The sequence below is a fragment of the Schistocerca nitens genome, chromosome 7, assembly GCF_023898315.1.
Source record: "Schistocerca nitens isolate TAMUIC-IGC-003100 chromosome 7, iqSchNite1.1, whole genome shotgun sequence".
In the NCBI taxonomy this organism is placed as follows: Eukaryota; Metazoa; Arthropoda; class Insecta; order Orthoptera; family Acrididae; genus Schistocerca; species Schistocerca nitens.
In genome coordinates this window covers 139208422-139228349 of record NC_064620.1, presented here as the reverse complement: position 1 = coordinate 139228349, position 19928 = coordinate 139208422, and the positions used below count along the sequence as shown (strand labels likewise).

At 40.9% G+C, this 19928-nt stretch overlaps 1 protein-coding gene across 1 annotated transcript in view; it reads left to right on the top strand.

The window, feature by feature from the left end:
- LOC126195504 (pickpocket protein 28-like) overlaps positions 1–19928 on the top strand; it is a 119228-nt gene that overhangs the window by 29047 nt on the left and 70253 nt on the right. The window contains exons 4-6 of the mRNA XM_049934132.1: positions 2313–2458; positions 11356–11482; positions 18978–19142. Of these exons, the coding sequence (XP_049790089.1) occupies positions 2313–2458; positions 11356–11482; positions 18978–19142 (438 nt within the window). The remainder of the gene's footprint in view (positions 1–2312; positions 2459–11355; positions 11483–18977; positions 19143–19928) is intronic.

Sequence of the window (19928 nt, the reverse complement as noted above, 5' to 3'; positions counted from 1 at the left end):
AATATCTCACGAAATAAGCATCAAACAAAAAAACTACAAAGAACGAAACTCGTCTAGCTTGAATGGGGAAATCAGGTGGCGCTATAGCTGGCCCGCTAGATGGCCCTGCCATAGGTCAAGCGGATATTAACTGCGCTTTTTTAAATAGGAACCTCCATTTTTTATTACATATTCGTGTAGTATGTAAAGAAATATGAATGTTTTAGTTGGACCACTTTTTTCGCTTTGTGATAAATGGCGCTGTAATAGTCACAAACGTATAAGTACGTGGTATCACGTAACATTCCGCCACTGCGGACGGAATTGCTTCGTGATACATTACCCGTGTTAAAATGGACCGTTTACCAATTGCGGAAAAGGTCGATATGGTGTTGATGTATGGCTATTGTGATCAAAATGCCCAACGGGCGTGTGCTATGTATGCTACTCTGTATCCTGGACGACATCACCAAAGTGCCCGGACCGATCGCAAGATAGTTACGTTACTTAAGGAAACAGGAAGTGTTCAGCCACATGTGAAACGTCAACCACGACCTGCAACAAATGATTATGCCCAAGTAGGTATTTTAGCTGCTGTCGCGGCTAATCCGCTCATCAGTAGCAGTCAAATTGCGCGAGAATCGGGAATCTCAAAAACGTCGGTCTTGAGAATGCTACATCAACATCGATTGCATCCGTACCATATTTCTATGCACCAGGAATTGCATGGCGACGACTTTGAACGTCGTGTACAGTTCTGCCACTGGGCACAAGAGAAATTACGGGACGATGACAGATTTTTTGCACGCGTTCTATTTAGCGACGAAGCGTCATTCACCAGCAGTGGTAACGTAAACCGGCATAATATGCACTATTGGGTAACAGAAAATCCACGATGGCTGCGACAAGTTGAACATCAGCGACCTTGGCGGGTTAATGTATGGTGCGGCATTATGGGAGGAAGGATAATTGGCCCCCATTTTATCGTTGGCAATCTAAATGGTGCAATGTATGCTGATTTCCTACGTAATGTTCTACTAATGTTACTACAAGATGTTTCACTGCATGACAGAATGGCAATGTACTTCCAACGTGATGGATGTCCGGCACATAGCTATTGAATAGCATGTTTCATGACAGGTGGATTGGTCGTCGAAGCACCATACCATAGCCCGCACGTTCACCGGATCTGACGTCCCCGGATTTCTTTCAGTGGGGAAAGTTGAAGGATATTTGCTATCATGATCCACCGACAACGCCTGACAACATGCGTCAGCGCATTGTCAATGCATGGGCGAACATTATGGAAGGCGAACTACTCGCTGTTGAGAGGAATGTCGTTACACGTTTTGCCAGATGTAATGAGGCTTACGGACATCATTTTGAGCATGTATTGCATTAATGTGGTATTTACAGGTAATCACGCTGTAACAGCGTGCGTTCTCAGAAATGATAAGTTCACAAAGGCACATGTGTGACATGGGAACAGCCGAAATAAAATGTTGAAACGTACCTAAGTTCTGTATTTAAATTTAAAAAACCTACCTGTTACCAACTGTTCGACTAAAATTGTGAGCCATATGTTTGTGACTATTACAGCGCCATCTATCACAAAGCGAAAAAAGTGGTCCAACTAAAACATTCATATTTCTTTAGTACTACACCAATATGTAATAAAAAATGGGGGTTCCTATTTAAAAAAACGCAGTTGATATCCGTTTGACCTATGGCAGCGCCATCTAGCGGGCCATCCATAGCGGCATCTGGTTACCCCCATCAAGCTAGACAAGGTTAGGGCTTTGTAGTTTTTTCGTTTGACGCTTATTTCCTGACATATTTGGCCTGGTCACGATCAATGGACCACCCTGTATATGTAAAATTAATTATAATATTTTCAGGCGTTAATCAAGATTGGGTTTACTTTTTATTCATTTTTAAAGTAACGTTCCAGCCAACTTAATTAATAAATCGAAAACGAAAAATTTTGGGATATACGCTTATATGAACCTTTCCTCTTGTTTTCCTGTAAGGAATCTGTCGCCAAGGTTTGTAAAAGTATTTTTGAAACGCCCTGTGCATCTTACTAACAGTAGTAATGCCTTCCTCCTTCTGCTCCACATACAGTTAAATCCATTTCTTCATCACTATTGTAGTTCCCTATATTTGGATATTTCGTGAACACTTCTTTTCATGAGTGGTTCGTCTCAAGATAACCACAGCTGCTACGTGGAGTATTCGCCAAGTGAATTGCACTTGCAGTGCTATCAGTTGTGACGTATTATATCCCTGAGTCGCGGAGCTGCAGTGAGACAAAAGACGGCCGCGGTGCGCAGCTGATGCAGCCCTGCGAGAAGCTGGTGGTGCGCTGCGAGTGGAACGGGCAGCCGCGGCGCTGCGCAGACCTCGTGCACGCGGTGCCCTCCATGGAGGGATTCTGCTGCGGCTTCAACTACCGCGCTCTGCTGCCGGAACTCGACCCGTGAGTAGCTCGGCGCTGCCGGAGTGAAGGCGTCAGTAAACCCTAGTGTCCGATTCCGACCTTCAGCTTTGACCAATTACAGTATGTGTGTGGATCACCTCCACGGAGACAAGTTGAGTACCCCATTGCCGCCAAATTATCCCCTACTTCAGTGTTCTATGCAGCTCATAACCATAACTTCGCCGAGAAGCTCAACCAGGCACGTGCATTTGTTTTTGACTTGATTCTAGACCATTTCAGGTCAAATATACTAATCTTGAATAATGACCATCTATTTTATATGGCCCCTATTGTCGGATGTTACAGATTAGATATAGACTTGAAACTTCCTGGTAGATTAAAACTGTGTGCCGGACCGAGACTCGAACTCGGGACCTTTGCCTTTCGCGGGCAAGTGCTCTACCAACGGAGCTACCCAAGCACGACTCACGCCCCGTCCTCACAGCTTTACTTCTGCCAGTACCTCGCCTCCTGCCTTCCAAACTTTACAGAAGCTCTCCTGCGAACCTTGCAAAACTAGCACTCCTGAAAGAAAGGATATTGCGGAGACATGGCTTAGCCACAGCCTGGGGGATGTTTCCAGAATGAGATTTTCACTCTGCAGCGGAGTGTGCGCTGATATGATACTTCCTGCAAGTTTCACAGGAGAGCTTCTGTAAAGTTTGGAAGGTAGAAGGCGAGGTACTGGCAGAAGTAAAGTTGTGAGGACGGGGCGTGAGTCGTGCTTGGGTAGCTCCGTTGGTAGAACACTTGCCCGCGAAAGGCGAAGGTCCCGAGTTCGAGTCTCGGTCCGGCACACAGTTTTAATCTGCCAGGAAGTTTCATATCAGCGCACACTCCGCTGCAGAGTGAAAATCTCATTCTGGAAACTTGCGAGCAGCTCTGCATGAAGAATGGGCGTTATTACCTCAACATGAGATTGGTGACATAATTCACAATATGCCCTGTCATTGTTAGGTCCGCATCGCAGCCAGACGTGGTCATATCTCATACTGAGCACATTAACCAGTTGTCAGCATGTGTGTGCAAATCCGTCTAATGGGGAAAAACGAACATTTTTGTCTACCGTTATGCATGTGTCAGTTTTTTAAGTTGCGTATTCTTTACATTGTTTCTACTTTACTATCGCCTGTTTATACTGTTCTGTGGTAAAATAAACACAACCTTGTAAAATTTCCATTTGTCGCCTTAATTTTGGACACCATTGTATATGATAAAATATAATCACAGATCACGCGATTTATTACATAGCCACGAATTATATCGCAAAAAATTGTGGTAACGAAGATGAAAGTAACAACAGAAAAAAAGGATTACACATCCAAGAAACACGCTATGACCATAGTTTACACAAGTAAGAGAAATAACGACAAATTATATTTAAAGTCCAGTAAAGCATCACACATCGCAAACTAGTAATATTGTGGACTAGCAGTAATTCTTAACAATAAATGTTCAATCTAAGAGGACTACTGCGTGGAAGTGGGTGTTTTGGGTGGGGACAAACTGAAATCTAACTCAACAACCGCAAAACGAAGGAAATACTAACATACAGGAAACGTAAAAAGGCCCAACAGGTAATTATGAGAAAACAACAAAGCAATCATCAAAGAAAATACATTGCACAAGTAATGAAAAATACGAAAAAGAACCTTGGAATCGGTAACCAGAACTGATCTGTATAGATCAAATCCAATTACCTGATTCGTTGTTCATTATTGTGCTGTGGTTCCTAGTAGGATTTCTGTTTTTGGTGGTTTTTACTGGTGTTACATTAGCTGTGTACTCTGCATTCTTTGAAAATTTTCGTATGTCGTATAGCTCTAATTCTCGATTCCATATTCCTTTATTTTGTGACATTTTCGTTAAGTGTGGATTGTTAATACGTTAAAGCTTTTAACCGCATGGTATCGCTCTCTGTACTGCTGCAGTAATACGATAAATAACAGGCCTTGGAATTGACAATTACATTTGACCTATATACGTCAGTTGTAGTTAGTGATTCATAGGTTCGTTACTTTTCGCTGTAGCACAGAGAGCGATACCAATGTCAAAAGAAAGCGCTGCAGACCCAATTGCAAAAACGCAAATGCAATAGATCTTAGAATCGGCAAGTAGAATTCACTTAGAGAGATCAAATCTGCTCGTCGATTACAACGATCTTTATTATGCAGTGGTACAGAAAACAAGGCCAAAAATGAAAATTCTAAAAAAATATCAGTGCACACACCAACCAAAAAAACGCGGAAAATAGCAAATCTTGAAATCGGAAGCTAGAATTCACCTAAGTAGGTCAATTGTCTTTGTTGATTCCAAGGTTTGTTGTTATTTGCGTTTTTGCAACAGGTTTACCAAGTGATTTCTTTTAGGATTTTAATTTTTGGTGTCGCTGTTTAAAATTGAGGTATATAGGTCTATTCTAATTGTGGATTCCACGTTCCGTTATTTTTCGTGATTTTTACTTGGTGTGAGTTGTAGTTCCATTAAGTATTTAACTTATTCGTATCGCTCTCTATACTACTACTACTACTACTACTACTACAAAAATGGCAAACCTTGCAAGCGACAACTAAACTTGACGTACATAGCTCAAGTACAGAGACCAGAATTAGAAAAAATCAGTCCACACTTAAGAGAAATCACGAAAAATAACGAACTGCGGAATGCAAAATTCAGAAATCGTGCTTTATTCTGAAAAAAATCCCAAATATTTGTGAGAATCAAGATTATAAATATGGCTGTAGATCGTTTCACTCGCAACCGTGTAAGATTTGCTCTCGGGTTCCCGCCTAACCTAACCTACGAAAATCGTGGTGCCTACGCAAAAAAAGCGAAATTTTTTTGTGAGAGCTAAGATCATCGATATCATTCCTAATCGTTTCACTTTCAGCAACTTAATATGTTCTCTTAGGTTCCTGCCAATCTCACCCTCGGAAACAGCGCCACATTCGGAAAGAAACAACCAAATATTTATGAGAACTGAGATTATAGATACGATTGATATTTGATTCAGTCACGGCAGTTCAAGCTGTGTGTTTAGATTCCTGCCTGACTACACCCAAGGAAATCGTGACGTATTTGGAATAAAAACATGCTTTACGTCATTTACTAAGACAACCACAGATAACGTTTAACAAGCCACTTACATCCATCGCATCGTTAACTCGTGTCGTCACACACGACGTCACTGGTCAAAGCTGACAAGTGGACACCAGAATTGACCCCACAAAGTCGCGTGGCACTACTGGCTGGAGATCGACTTGTGGCTTAACCATCCGAGTAGGTTTCGTTTAGTCGCAACCAATTGCCACTCTTGCTTTGCGGAGTGATAGTGTAGTGTTTTGAGCATAGTTCTCTCATCCAGCAGACTGGGATGAGTCTCCCGGCAAGTAGTTTTAAATTAATGACCACGATGACTGTATTCCAACGTATGTATCTACGGTGTTTGGCCAGTTAATTCCCCTTTGGTGGTCAAAGGATGCGCTGCAGAAAACAGAACATTAAATCCTCAGCTTCACAAAAAACCCTTAGGACACTCTCTGGTTGAAGTAATCCATCAACTCCAACCGACAGCCTGTTCAATACTCTCAAACCTTTCCAGATACAGGAATAAACTATTTGTCGGGCAGCTATTTTTCTCCACACTACCACATGCTGCGTCTCAGACTGTGCACTACAGGTAACACAAACTTAACGAAACTTATTCTGAACCCCAAGCATCAGCTAGACGTGCCTTTGCAGTAGTTTGTGTTGACGTTCTTAGATGATTCTCCGTCATGTTGCCTGGTGCTTCAAGACACAGTTCAGGAGCTGATATGCTGGCAGCACTGTGGCCTTTGTCTAAATGTGTCTGTGTTATCAGGAGAAACAAAAGGATAGCATCCCTTCAGGCTCAAGGAAACTAACGCTTGTAACTACACACAAAAAATCGAAAATTTGTGCGGGACGGGGATTCCAACCCAGGTCTCCTGCTTTCCAGACTGATGCTCTGACCACTAACCCATCCAGGCACAGTGGTCATCTCGACTGCAACGATTACCTTAGCACTCCTCCCGCCAGATCCTAATTCTCAGCTAATCCAAACACTACGAATGTAGTGCTCCTTCTCTGCTAACCTCATTACTCGCAGTATTTCGCCGATTCCCGTAGGAGTTCGGGCCTGGTGTGCATCTGCACTGAGAAGATCATTGGCCGTCCTCGCCTTAATTATATATATATATATATATATATATATATATATATATATATATATATATATATATATATATATATATATATATGTGGCACCGTTCTTTCGCACATGGCTGAAAGAACAGACACCATTTCGATCCAGCAGTCACTATGAATTATAGCTCAAAGGGATTACAGACAATGGCTACGAGCGGGCATTGGTTTCTCCGAACAACCCATACTACGCACAAAATTTGGGGAAAAAGTGGGGAGTCAAGCCAGGAAGTGGGGCCTGCACTTTATTTTTCCTAAAATATTATAGATAGAAGAAAAGACGGGAATGGCTGGACAAATCGAAAGTTAGACACCAAGGAATGGACAGATAGGACCTAGATCCAACACTGGGGCCTATAGAGTCTGAAGAGAGACACTCACATAGTTGGAGGAGGGAGGGTTGCGGGTGGATGGCAGTATTTGTAGCTTGGGAAGGGGGGGAGAAAAAGAAGGCATAAATAGTCGTGAGCCCCTGGGGGGTGGTGTGTTACTCAGAGCCTGAGTCATTCAGAGCTGAAGCCACCCACCACCACAACACATCAAAATCAAAAAAACTTTACCCTGCATATTCTTACATTCCCAACTGAATGATGAAAACCTTAAATTCCATGTTTCTGATCTATACAAGTACACAATTTTTAAATATTTGTCTCAGACAATTTATAACATTGTCCCAAGTAAGTTAGATAGTACCCTTGCCCCAGTAAGCCATGTTTTTGGTAGTTTTCTGTGGTCATCATCCAAACGCTGGAACTTGAAATCTCCTCCAAAAAATTCCAATTGGTATTTTCTTTGATTCATTCCAAACCTGTCGAGATATTTGACAGGACGTAGTTTGCCCTCACGGGTTGGGAATGAAATACGAAAAAAAAAGAAAAAAATACCTGTAACCGTAACTGATCTCAACTTTCCTCATCATCTGATCCAAAACACTGAGTAATCAGATATGTCCTACTAACTGATCTCCATTCAATTAGCCCAACAATCGTGTGCCACATGGTAAAGCACTGGACTCACAGTCGAGAGAGTGCCGATTCAAATCCCAGTTTTATTATGCAGTTTAAAGATTTCCCTCTGTGTGTTGAGGTAACTGTCACGATGTTACCTCTGAAAAGAAAATCATTGATTTCCTTCTCCATCTTCCCCTCAATCCGATCCTTAAGATACTACACAATGGTAGTCATCGTTAACCATTCCAGCGTAGCTTAAGCCTGGCTCGGGTAGCTATCTATTAGAGAACACTTTGATCCAAGCCTTGGAAGATCTGCTTTCTCTTTCGCCGATCGTCTGCCCGCGATGTGATAATCTCACTATATCAGTTTGCATAATATCCGTTCCAAGCACTCGCTCATGGTGATTAAGCGGCTAAAGAAGTCATGTGGATTGGCCAGACACAATTGCAATATATCCGCAGCTGCTTTGGTATGGCGGGCTTTAAAGGAGGGTGATCAATTGCTAATCCAGCGAGGGTCCACTTTTGTGATGTTCAGAATGTCGTGTAAGATGTTGAACACTGACCCATCATTGATTAGTATTTTTTCCCATTTTCCCACTATCTCTTCGATTATGATATGTCGGTCTTCGACCGCCACAGCTTCGCTGCACTTGCAGTTCCCGGACAGTCACGAGAGATGGCCTGTCACCTCGTTCTTCGTCATTCAGAGTTGTCTGACCGCATTGGAAGAGTCTGCGCCAACTAATCACTGTGTCCTATGATGGTGCATTGCTGCGTGCACTTACACCAACGTAGCATGGGTTCTTCCAGCGTTGTTCCCATTCAAATGTTGAAAACGAATTGACACCTTATCCTCGACTTTATTGATGGGTTGCGCCATTTTGTTTTGGCTCACATAGAGGCGGCGCGTGGTACAACACAAAATCGGAGAAATAATTTCACCAAAGCGCTCCAGGGTGATATACTGTAACATCTAAATTGTAAGGCAAATAATTATCCAGAAAGAAGTAAGCCATTCTTAATCTTTACAACAATTGCACAAGCATTAATATTGCAGAATCACTTGACAATAGAATAACAGCTGAAACGAGAGCCATGAAGTACAAATACGAGTTTATAAAATCTATGTGCTCTAGAAACTAGTAAAAATATACATTATGTCTTTCCCTCACTTAACACATGTTGCGAGACCATCAGAAAAGAAACTTTTGGAATCTATGCTGAGAACAACTATAGGGAATTGTTGCTGAACTTACGCGTTAAAATTAAAACAGTAAATATTATAGAAATCATAAAATTCGACAAACAGTGCCTCACAAGAAAAAATACCAAAATACACATGTACAGATGTGCAAGCGAAATTTAACTTAGTGCACCATATTAGAAGGTTTGGACCTAAAGTCTGGATTAAGCATGAAATTACCAATAAGTTAGACCAAATAGACAGAATAAATTAAGACTTATATCTGGCACATTTCATATTATTTATGAAGAATCAAGTTTGCCAAGATTGCTAGTATTTCTTTTTATTACTGTTGCCGGTTTCAACAGAACCACACTGTCATCATCAGATCTGTCGAAATAGTAAAAAGAATTACTTGCAATCTTGACAAAATTGAGTCTTCAAGAATAATATAATCTTCAAATCGTCCCCAATGACTCACTCAATGTCAAACATATACAGTTCATTTAAAGTTAAGAAGGAGCCTGAAACCTTTGATATTTAGTTCTGTTAGCAACTATATCTGATATACCAACTGTGAAGTACGTACTAGACATAAAAAGAAAATTTGTATGTTAATAGAAGTGCAAAACACAATGTCAAATATGGAACACAGCAGGAAATCAAAACACCATTTAAACTCTTTGAAAGTAAAGAATTCACTAACATTCAGTTAGCTCAATGAACTACTCAGCAAAGGTCTTAAATACAACATAGAATCCCACCCATATAATACAACTACAGATAGTCTAATACACACAACTGACGTTACAATAGACATGGCAAAATAATCAATTTGAGAACAAAATGATTTCATGTCAAAAATAGCAAAATTCGTGGAAAGAGAAACAAAAGAACAGAAAATGCTTAAACAGAATGACAGACAATGAACATAATACTCTCAAAAATATAAATAATAAGTTGAGCACACAGAATGCAGTAACAGAGAAGCAGATAAACATAATACTGCAGTTATTATGAAACCTGAAAATTATGTTAAAAAGGGTGTGGCATTCCTTAGAAATAATCCTTAGAAATAACAATATCACAACTATAAAGCACATCCCCACTAACAGATTCAGTACAAAAGTTAGACAAAATATTGTAAAGCAATCTTCTCAGACCAAGAAAAGAAATCATGCAATGTTATGAACCTCATCTTTATGAGCACAGCCCAAAATTCCCAAAGAATTCTTTCCAACAAGCCTATAAGCCATTGCACTGATAGCCCAACCTAGTAAGAAACCAAACAGATTAATAACCAAATTGTATACATACACTGAAAAATACACAATAAAATTCTATGGTATTGGTTCACATTATAAAAAGACAATGACTCTCCAGAGAGGAAAGTTTGTATCACTGAATATAACCATCTCCTACAAAGATAAGAAGGAAAAAAATCTTATACATCATGAGAAAGTATCTGTTTTGGAAGCATATGAAATAACAGAATTACTGGAGCTCACCCTATCAAAAAACTCGAATTCAAGAACAATTTACAAACAATTAGTTGCAGTAACTAATTCAGGGATACATAAAATCTCATGCAGTGATCGTAGCAAGTTTCACATTGGACAAACAGGTAGAAACTTGGAGGTTAGGTTCAAAGAACACACACAAAACTGTGAAAGTAATCAATCAACATTTTACATGCACCTACATAGCCAAAAACACAAAGCAGAACGAATAGAAAATGCAAAGACAATTCTACATCTTATACTCAAAGGAACTGCAAGGATGTTCTGGAAGAATTCAAAATCTATATCCACACTTATGCACATGCAGGAGAAATTCTTAATGAACAAATGTAACTCAAACAGAAACAACATTTAGAAAACTTTTATTGACTTCGTAATAGAAAAAGAATAAATTTCAGTGCCTCACGAGAGGACCATGTAATTTAAAAACAGAATTCTCAAATTACAAATATCTTTGCACGATACACGAAAAAATGTGCTAATATATTTGTAACATTGCTATTACCATAAGTTTTTCGCAAATTTAAAGTCATTGTAAATGTGTATGCGCCAATGAAGGAAGCATTCCTGTCAAACGAATATATTTGCAAATAGAAAAGTGAGCACCTTACATAATTTCCAACAACATAAAAACTGATAAATAATGTCAGCAAAACGCATCAGGACGCTGTATTGTAATTATAAAACATAAGGCAAAAAATTACCAGCATAGATGTAAGCCATGCAACAGGTACTTTTATAATTTCATACAAAAATTATACCTTCATTAATATTACAGGGTCACTTGAAAATGTCGTAATAACTGACTAGTCGTATATGAACAACTAATTGATGAAGTCGTCGTGCAGCAGAAACTTGCAAAAATATGTATTAAATAGAAATTAGTTACGTAACTCTTTTTTGAGGTGATAATTATGCCTTTATGATTATCTCTCGTAATAGGTAACGTCATCCTCACTTATGCCGTCGTACGAAAAGTGTTCTCTTACTTATGAAGTTCTCACTCACTGTGCAGGTGGGTGAACCCCGCCGAGCCGATGCTGAGGACAGCTATGGCGGGACCCCGCTCCGGCGTGTCCCTCTTGATGGACTGCGAGACGCAGCACTACGTGGCATCGCTAGGCGGCTACTATGGCGTTTCGGTAAGAGCTCTCTCTCTGAAACTAGCGCCCGAGACAACTGTTGGTCTGTATCTTACCACATCTCCTGCTTATCCACGGTAGCAAGGCTGAGTGGGCACTGAAATCACTACACCCTCTAACTGAAATCCTACTCAACTTCATTTCGATCACTCATCACATCAGTAGGGAATGTGAACGATTAAAAAGGCCCCGCAATGTCGTCAACACAGAGAAAGACACGGAGGGCGCAACAATAAGGGGACAGTCAAACGTTTGAGTCGTTAATTGTCATTGTCAAGCTGTATTCCATGAATTAGGTGGAGAGGGTGTTTGTGATATGGAGGGAAGTGAGGGAGGTACATTTTATTTAAATGCAATACAATGAAATCAATTAACTTACATTATCAAGTTGTATTCCATGGATTACGTGCAGAAGGGTCTCTGGGATATGGAAAGAAGTCAAAGAAATACATTCTATTTAAATGAAATCAATGAAATGACATACAAATGTTAAATATTGTTCTATTAAAGTGCTAGTATTAATTGGATATAATCTCAAATGTTAATTTTTTTGTGAATATACTGTTCAATGGAGTAAAAGGAATTATCCCACGGAAAGTTCTTCGGTTCGGTCTTAAGCTCCACCACGTTACCTGTAAGATATTTAATATGCTCTTAGAGTAGTGCGAGTGAAGCGGAAATATGCCTTTTCGTTACTTCTAGGGTGTAGCTTTCCGAAGTAACGTTCAGTTCTATGTATAGTCCAAAAAACTTATCACCTGCTTCTTGTATTTTATTATTTGAGCAGACTGTTGTCGCAGCTAGTGGAGATCTACGAGAAGCAATGCATTATAAAGTCTGAGTCTTGGCAAACTTTAACGATAATCATTTTCTTTTGAACCTTATGTTGATGTTTAAGATATTTCATTAGCTGCTTTATCATTTCGAGGACTAGTAATACTTTCTGTTTGTGTGCTTGTATAATTTGGTGTAAGGATAACATCTGCATCACTAGAGAAAGTGGAATATCATTTATGTTTATTAGAAAAAATGAAGGCCTAAAATGGAACCCTGTGGTACATTATGTCTGACTGCTCTAAATTTGTAGCACCTATTGCTATTTTCTCCACATGAACATGATACACAGTGTGTTCGTCGTAGGTAATAAACGAAGACAGCTGATAGTGAAAGCCAAAATTGCTATTTAGGCGCTTTGAAATTGGGTGAAGGAATTAAAATTTCGCCTAAGAGGACTAAATTCCGCGAAATTTTAACAGAGACCTGCTAAAATCCCAGCAGCAACCGGTGCCTTAATCAGATACTCATACAGACCATTAATAATAAGATAGTGCATCAATTATATCAGCCAGGATAGAGAACACCTAACACAGCCAACAAAAGATGAGAATTTAATAGAGACTTAATGGAGCTGGAACGAAAGCTAGAATCAGATCAGCCAGAAGAAGGAACTACCTAAACTAAATATGGAGATCCGATCCATGCGGAGATATTAGTGAGATTTCCCTCAGCATAAAGGGCAATACGGAAGACATAATAATCGTTTCGATAAGAAACGAAAGCGATGAATAAAACAAGAAATACAAAATTTCAGCCTACCAATTTCTTAAAATAAAAAGAGTTTCGATACCGTAAAAAAGCTTGAGTGAACTTCCTGCGCCCATAAGCAGTGAGAATAGATGGGTTCCATTCCAGAGAGTAAGTCTTGCCAGTGTTCGCAAGAAGCAATACATAAATACTATACTTCAGAAAAACTGAATTGTCAATCCGGCTTGACACCCGAAATTACTTGCACATCTTGTGTTAAGTACGAAGGGAATGTCTCGGAAATCGCAGCTGTGATCTATAAGGGGCAGTCAAATGAAAACGACTTACATGGGAAAAAAGTAAATGAACTGTTTATTATTTCAAAAGTAATTGCCGTAGCTGTTAATATTCGTACATTTATCCCACTGTGAGACAAGACGGTCTGTGCTTTCATAGAAAGTGTTTGCTGCTGCCTACGAACCATGATTAGTCCGTAGAAAATTGTAGACCACGAATGGCTTTCTTCAGGGCTCAAAAAATATGAAAAGCGCATGGGAAGAGATCGGGGCTGTATGAAGGATGTGGAAAGGCTGCGCAAGGAAACTTCTGCACCGTAGTCGAAACTCTCTTTGTAACACGTGGGACGGCTTCATCCTACGACACAATGATGCTGTTTCTACTACACTGCTGAAGTTTCGCTGGTAGCCTTACACACCTTTCACACAGCCCAATGTCTCCAGTTTTTCGCAATCTTCAGGCAACTCAATTACGATTAATAGAGTGATTTTTTGTGGTCTAAATGTTTGCAATAATAATAAACTTTTTCCGCTACATTTATTGTAAAAGCGGCAAAGAGTCATTCCACTGCCTCGTTCGTATGGTCTTCCGTGAGATATGCTGTTTCTTACGGCACTTTAGGTAGGATTAGACAAAACTTTTGCTAGGAACCCGGCTTGAGATTCTGCAGATCACTGACAAAACTCGGTCATTCTTAGCCCACGCGTTGAAGCTGTATATCTTATACAACTTACAGCGTGACTCGCTGCATTTCTTCTTCAGTATCTCTGCGAATTGCTTGATAAAGGCAACCTGATTACCTTCTTGGTTGCGCGGAAAGGATGAGGTATGCAGATAGATAGAAATCTCTCACTTCCTCTGATATAATAATCTTGCCTCGTTCCCGCTTCCCAGTCCTCTCGTCTTGACTGATTTGGATTTTCAGGTGGATCCTATGAAACAGATCTACACGTGGCGCAAGTAAGTTTCACCTGCTCCATCGCCATGGTCACATTTTTTTGCAATGTGAGATACTTACAGAAAGTTATGTCTTTTTTCGACAAAGTGATCACTTGTATTCTTCCGTTCTGCGACTCTGACTACTGCTCTGGTCTCTGTCTGTTCTCTTCTACATCTACATCTACATCTACGTGGCTACTCTGTAAATCACAGTTTAGTGCCCAGCAGAGGGTTCATCGAATCACCTTCACACTAATTCTCTATTTTTCCGCTCTTGAAAAAAGCGCTCGGAGCAAACGAACACATGTATCTTTCCGTGAGAGCTATGATTTCCCTTATTTTATTATTATGATCTTTTCTCCCTATCTAGGTCGGCGTCAACAAAATATTTTCGCATTCGGAGGAGAAAATAGGTGATTGAAATTACGTGAGAAAATCCCACCGCAACGAGAAACGCCTTTGTTTTAATGATGCCCACCCCAAATACTGTACCATGTCCGTGACACTCTCTCCTCTATTTCCTGATAATACAAAACGTGCTGCCCTTCTTTGAACTTTTTCGATGTACTCCGTTAATCCTATCCATTAAGGATCCCACACTGTGCAGCAGTACTCCAAAAGAGGACGGACAAACGTAGTGTAGGCTCGTTAGTAGATCTGTTGCATCTTCTAAGTGTTCTGCCAATAAATGGCTCTGAGCACTATGGGGCTTAACATCTGAGGTCATCAGTCCCCTAGAACTTAGAACTACTTAAACCTAACTAACCTAAAGACCTCACACATTCATGCCCGAGGCAGGGTTCGAACGTGCGACCGTAGCGGCCGCGCGGTTGAAGCCTGAAGCGCCTAGAACCACTCGACCACTGCGGCCGGCGTTGTGCCAATAAAACGAAGCCTCCGGTTCGCCTTCCCCAGAACATCTTCTATGTGTTCTTTCCAGTTTAAGTTGTTAATTGTAATTCCAAGATATTTAGTTGAATGCACGGCCTTTAGATTTGATTGATTTATAGTGTCACCCAAGTTTAACAGGTTCCTTTTAAAACTCATGTGAATGACCTGGCACTTTTCATTATTTAGGGTAAATTGCCAATTTTCGTACCATACAGTTATCTTATCTAAATCGTTTTGCAATTGGATTTGATATTCTTATAAATTTACTAGACGACAAACGACACCGTGATGCTGAAAAGATGTATGTACAGGGGTAACGAGTGTGCACAGGGACAGTGGTAACCATTAGTTTTGCTTCGGTAGACAAGTGATTAACTGTGTTCTGAAGCTGGAAATGTTAGCCGGGTTCGCTAATATAATGCGGGAGGTTATTCCAGAGTCGGGCCTGCTACTAAGAAGGACTTCGAGAAGGTTTCTCAATGATGGAGTGGGAGAGATGAGATTTTGCTCTGATGGGGATGGGTGTTTCTGCCATGTTGTTAAGACAAGAGCGTTAAGGTCGAGGTGGCATATGGGGAACAGTGTATGTCGATAAGTCACTAGAGTAGATAGAAGCTAACCGAAATTTAACGCAATTTGTTTAGTAATCATTTGGAGGACCTCGCACTTTTTATTGTTTGGGTTTAATTGCAATGTCCAGTCCCAAGAAAAAAACAAATTAATAATGATTTTATTAAGCAATACTTGTTAGATGAAATGAGCTGAAAACAATAGTCACTTCAAGAAGTTAGAGGCCTCAGAGTTTAAGCACTGAGAAACCCTAGTGGAGGATATTTGTGAACGGGAGAGAGATAAGACGCATACGATCAAAACACGCACATTAAGACATTATTTGAACCGCAGTTGGACGACAACTGAAGTTTTCCATAGGTTATGTAAAGTACGGACCTCCAGTAGCCTGTCAGATCACGGACTAATCACATGATGGAACTATTTGAGACTGCGCCAAGGGATACAAGCCCTGATGTCAACGGAAGCTTTCCATTATACGTAAATGGTAATATCGAGTGGAAACCTCTAGTAGAAATCAAACATTAAAATATTTACCTGTCAAGGTGAAAGGACTCTGTTGGATTCCTTTCATGTTAATGCTTATATCTGTTGTCATTTACGGCATATATTCCACTTCTGAATTTACTGTGGTGTTTCTGACTCCATCTGCGAGGAGACTGAGCAGTGGAACGTGTTACTTTTACACGTAAACAAGAACCATCTGTCACACTACTACACTTTAAAACACAGTTTATATGTAATTCATGTCACACAGTCTCATATGGAACCTACCTGCGCTTTTTTTTATATAGTGAATATGATAAGATACTGTCATCCCCCTTCCCTTCTGTGTGAAAGGATGAATGAGCAAATGTATTTCTAGTTGCATGCTTGATGGTAGCAGACAAGCCTGTCTGCTAGAGAACGGTAGGACTAACGTCGGAACAGGTAGCTATGCTTTCTAAAAGCAAAGAGGTTTCTATTCTTAGTATGGTCCTGTCCGTCCCTTGTCACGTTGGTATAGGAAGCTGCCTCTCTGGTCACTTCCATCTGTGAAGCACCCTCGGTAGGGGCCCACGCCAGTCTGTCCACGGCGAGCGTCTGAAGTGGTAAGATCTCCGGCTAAGCGCATCTCTGCTAAGTCCGTAGGACAATGGATTTCTTAAGTTCAGCCTAACTAAAAATTTAATCACCTTTATTTCAGGTTTAGATCTAAAATATCTTATGTTATCTTAAATTGCAACGCAGTGTAATTGGAGTGTGAAGTTCAGAATATCTTCCAGTAGTTGCTTTGTCACTACTTTGTGAGTAAAGTGGAACCACATGTTGATGATCCGTAACTCTAAGATCATCAATCTTAAATGCGAATGTGCGTGAGATTATAACATCTCGTCTTGACAATATTTTTCGATATAGCAACTTTTCTTTGAGTTCAACCCACGTGGGGTGTACTTTGTGAGACCAGTACCACGTGCTTATACAATTGTTTGACCCATCAGGTTAATAGTAAGATGATAGTAACCAGTTCGAGGTTTTTCTTTTGTAAATTGAGTTTCGATGTAATTTATTTTAATGATCAAAATTATTGTGGAGTTACACTCTTTGTGTAAACCAAGTTGACCACGTGAAGCATGTGGTGTAATCATCAAAGTAGCCCTCAGGTATTCTTTTCGGGAAGATTTCACAGAGAGCTAGTATGAATTTAGTATACCAGTGTGTGGTAATTTCACGACGGACAGGATTGCGCTACGAACGTAACTTCTTTGGGTGAAAATTGAATCTGTTGGCTGTGGTTAATTTCCTCTTGCATATGTTTCAACGTTCTTCGTGTGTTATTTTATGAATGCAGTGTTGCATGCAGTCTCCCAATCTTGGCTCCATATTTGATGTGTTCCATAAGATTACAAACTAACATTTTCACAATCCTAAATAAGGCACCAGTTTAGTTATGAATCAAGTTTAATATGCTGAAATTTTAACGGAACAATGACAAATGTTAAAATAAATGTCAAAATATAAACTGATTTATTTCTTTTTCTTTGTCGTAAGATGACTATTAAAAGATTATAATTAATGTTAGTCTGGTTGGGAATTTGGTAAGCTAGACTGGATACCTGGTGAAACAGTTGCTCAGTAATGCAAGGTTAACTTCCCCAGATAGCTCACAGATTTAACCCGCTTTTGCTGTCTTAAATATCAGCACCGCATTCAGAACAACAAAATGCATCAACATTACAAAGGGAGCCAGCTAATGGAAATATCCCGAACCGCTATTATCGATGGTCAGCTGCGACGTAGACGATATATAAGCAAGAGATAAATTGGGATGGAGAAGTCTGATGGAGGATTCTGATGGAGTAGTCTGACGGAGGAGTCAGAGAGCAGTAGTACGCCAGTCCGCCGCAACCTGAGTATGCAGAAGTAATATTCGCAGCGAGAAGTCGGTGATCAGATCTGGAAACACACACAGGAACTGCAAGATAAGTAATCATTATCTATTCTGGGGAATAGCTCTGAACAGAGACGATCTGTCTTTGTCTCAAGGAACAGCTAGCATTTGTAGCTTCATAATTAACAAGAAAAATTTACGGAATAGTAATTCTCTCTTGTAAGCTTAGGCGAGTGACCTGCTGACAAGAGTAAACTGAGTCTGACAAGTAATACAGAAAGGGGTTAGGAACTGGCACCTATTTTATAAGTTATCAAAGAGAATAAAGATATTACTTAAATAAATACTGAATTCTTCAGCATACCCAGCCTTCCATTAATTCTAACAGATTACCACTGTAACCAATAACCACCCAGTTCTACCTCAGAGAGCTTTCTCCTTCTCATCTCCGACAATGAAGATGGACACTCGAACAACCCTCAGATTGTCGTCAACGTTCCGATCGCACTACAAAACTGTGCTGGGACACAACAATTATGCAGATATTTTGTCTAAATATTTTTGCAATTCGTTTTGATTTTCTGTTCAATTTACTAGATGCTAAACGACAGTAATATATGAAAACAATCCGAAAGTGCTGGTCAAATTGTTCCTGTCCTGCCATTTATGACCAAACACTGGCGGTAAAAATTTCTCGTCACCATCGGATTATGATCCAGATACCTCCGAGCCGCACGCCAAAGATCAGGCGTGCGTTAGCTACAGGGCGTGTCTTCCCGTCCGGAAGAACGTGGAGGTGGGCTGCTACCTCCTAGAAATTACTGTCGAACTTATAGTGAGTAGAAATTTAAAAGAAATCAGAAGAGCACGAGTAGACGTCGGTAGCTGGATCTGACGTTGCAGGTGTTCGTGCACGACCCGCAGGACTACCCGGAGACGTCGGTGCAGCAGGTGCTGGCGCAGCCGGGCACGGAGGTGTCGGTGGTGCTGGACCCGCGGGCCATCCACAGCACCAGGGACGTCCGCCGCCTGCCGGCCGAGGCGCGCCGCTGCTGGTTCGACGACGAGGTCGGTCACGCTCCGATCTCGCTACTGGAGGGGGAGCAGGGTGGAGTTGGGGAGTTTGATGTTGACTCTGTCTTCACTCCCCTCCCCCACATCTTCAAATACACTGATCAGCCAGAGCATAATGATCACCGACCTGCTGTCGATATAAACCCGTCCAGCGTTAGCAGCGTCACTTGGCGGGGAATGACTGCTAATCACAACTGCATGTAGTATCGGTGAGCTTGCAGTCTGTGTTTAGAATGGGGAAAGTGCGCTGTCTATCTGACTTTGACCGAGGGCAGATTGTATGTCTCGCAGACTCGGAAACTACACGTGGCGAATCCAAGGTGAAACCACGTCCAGAGATCGTGGGATCACTCCTCATTCCAGATGTTGGACATTGTAGGCTGGACAGACTGGTAAAACAGGACAGACGGCGAACTGTAGCGTAACTAACATAAGATTTTAATGCTGTCTAGAGTACAAGTGTGTCTGAACCCACACTGCACCGAACACTCCTAGGGATGGGCCTGCACAGACGAAGACCCGTGCATGTTCCAATGTTAACACCACGATATCTGCAACTACGAATGAAATGGGCACGTGACCATCGGCACTGGATTTTGGCGCTGTGGCAGAGCGTTGCAACGTCTGATGTATCCGTATGCCTTCTTTATCATGCCGATGGGAGGGGCGAATCCATCATCTTCCAGGGGAACAGCTCCTTGACACGTGTACTGAGGGACAGAGACAAACTGGCGGCGGCTCCATTATGCTCTGGAGAACATTCACGTAGGCATCCATGGG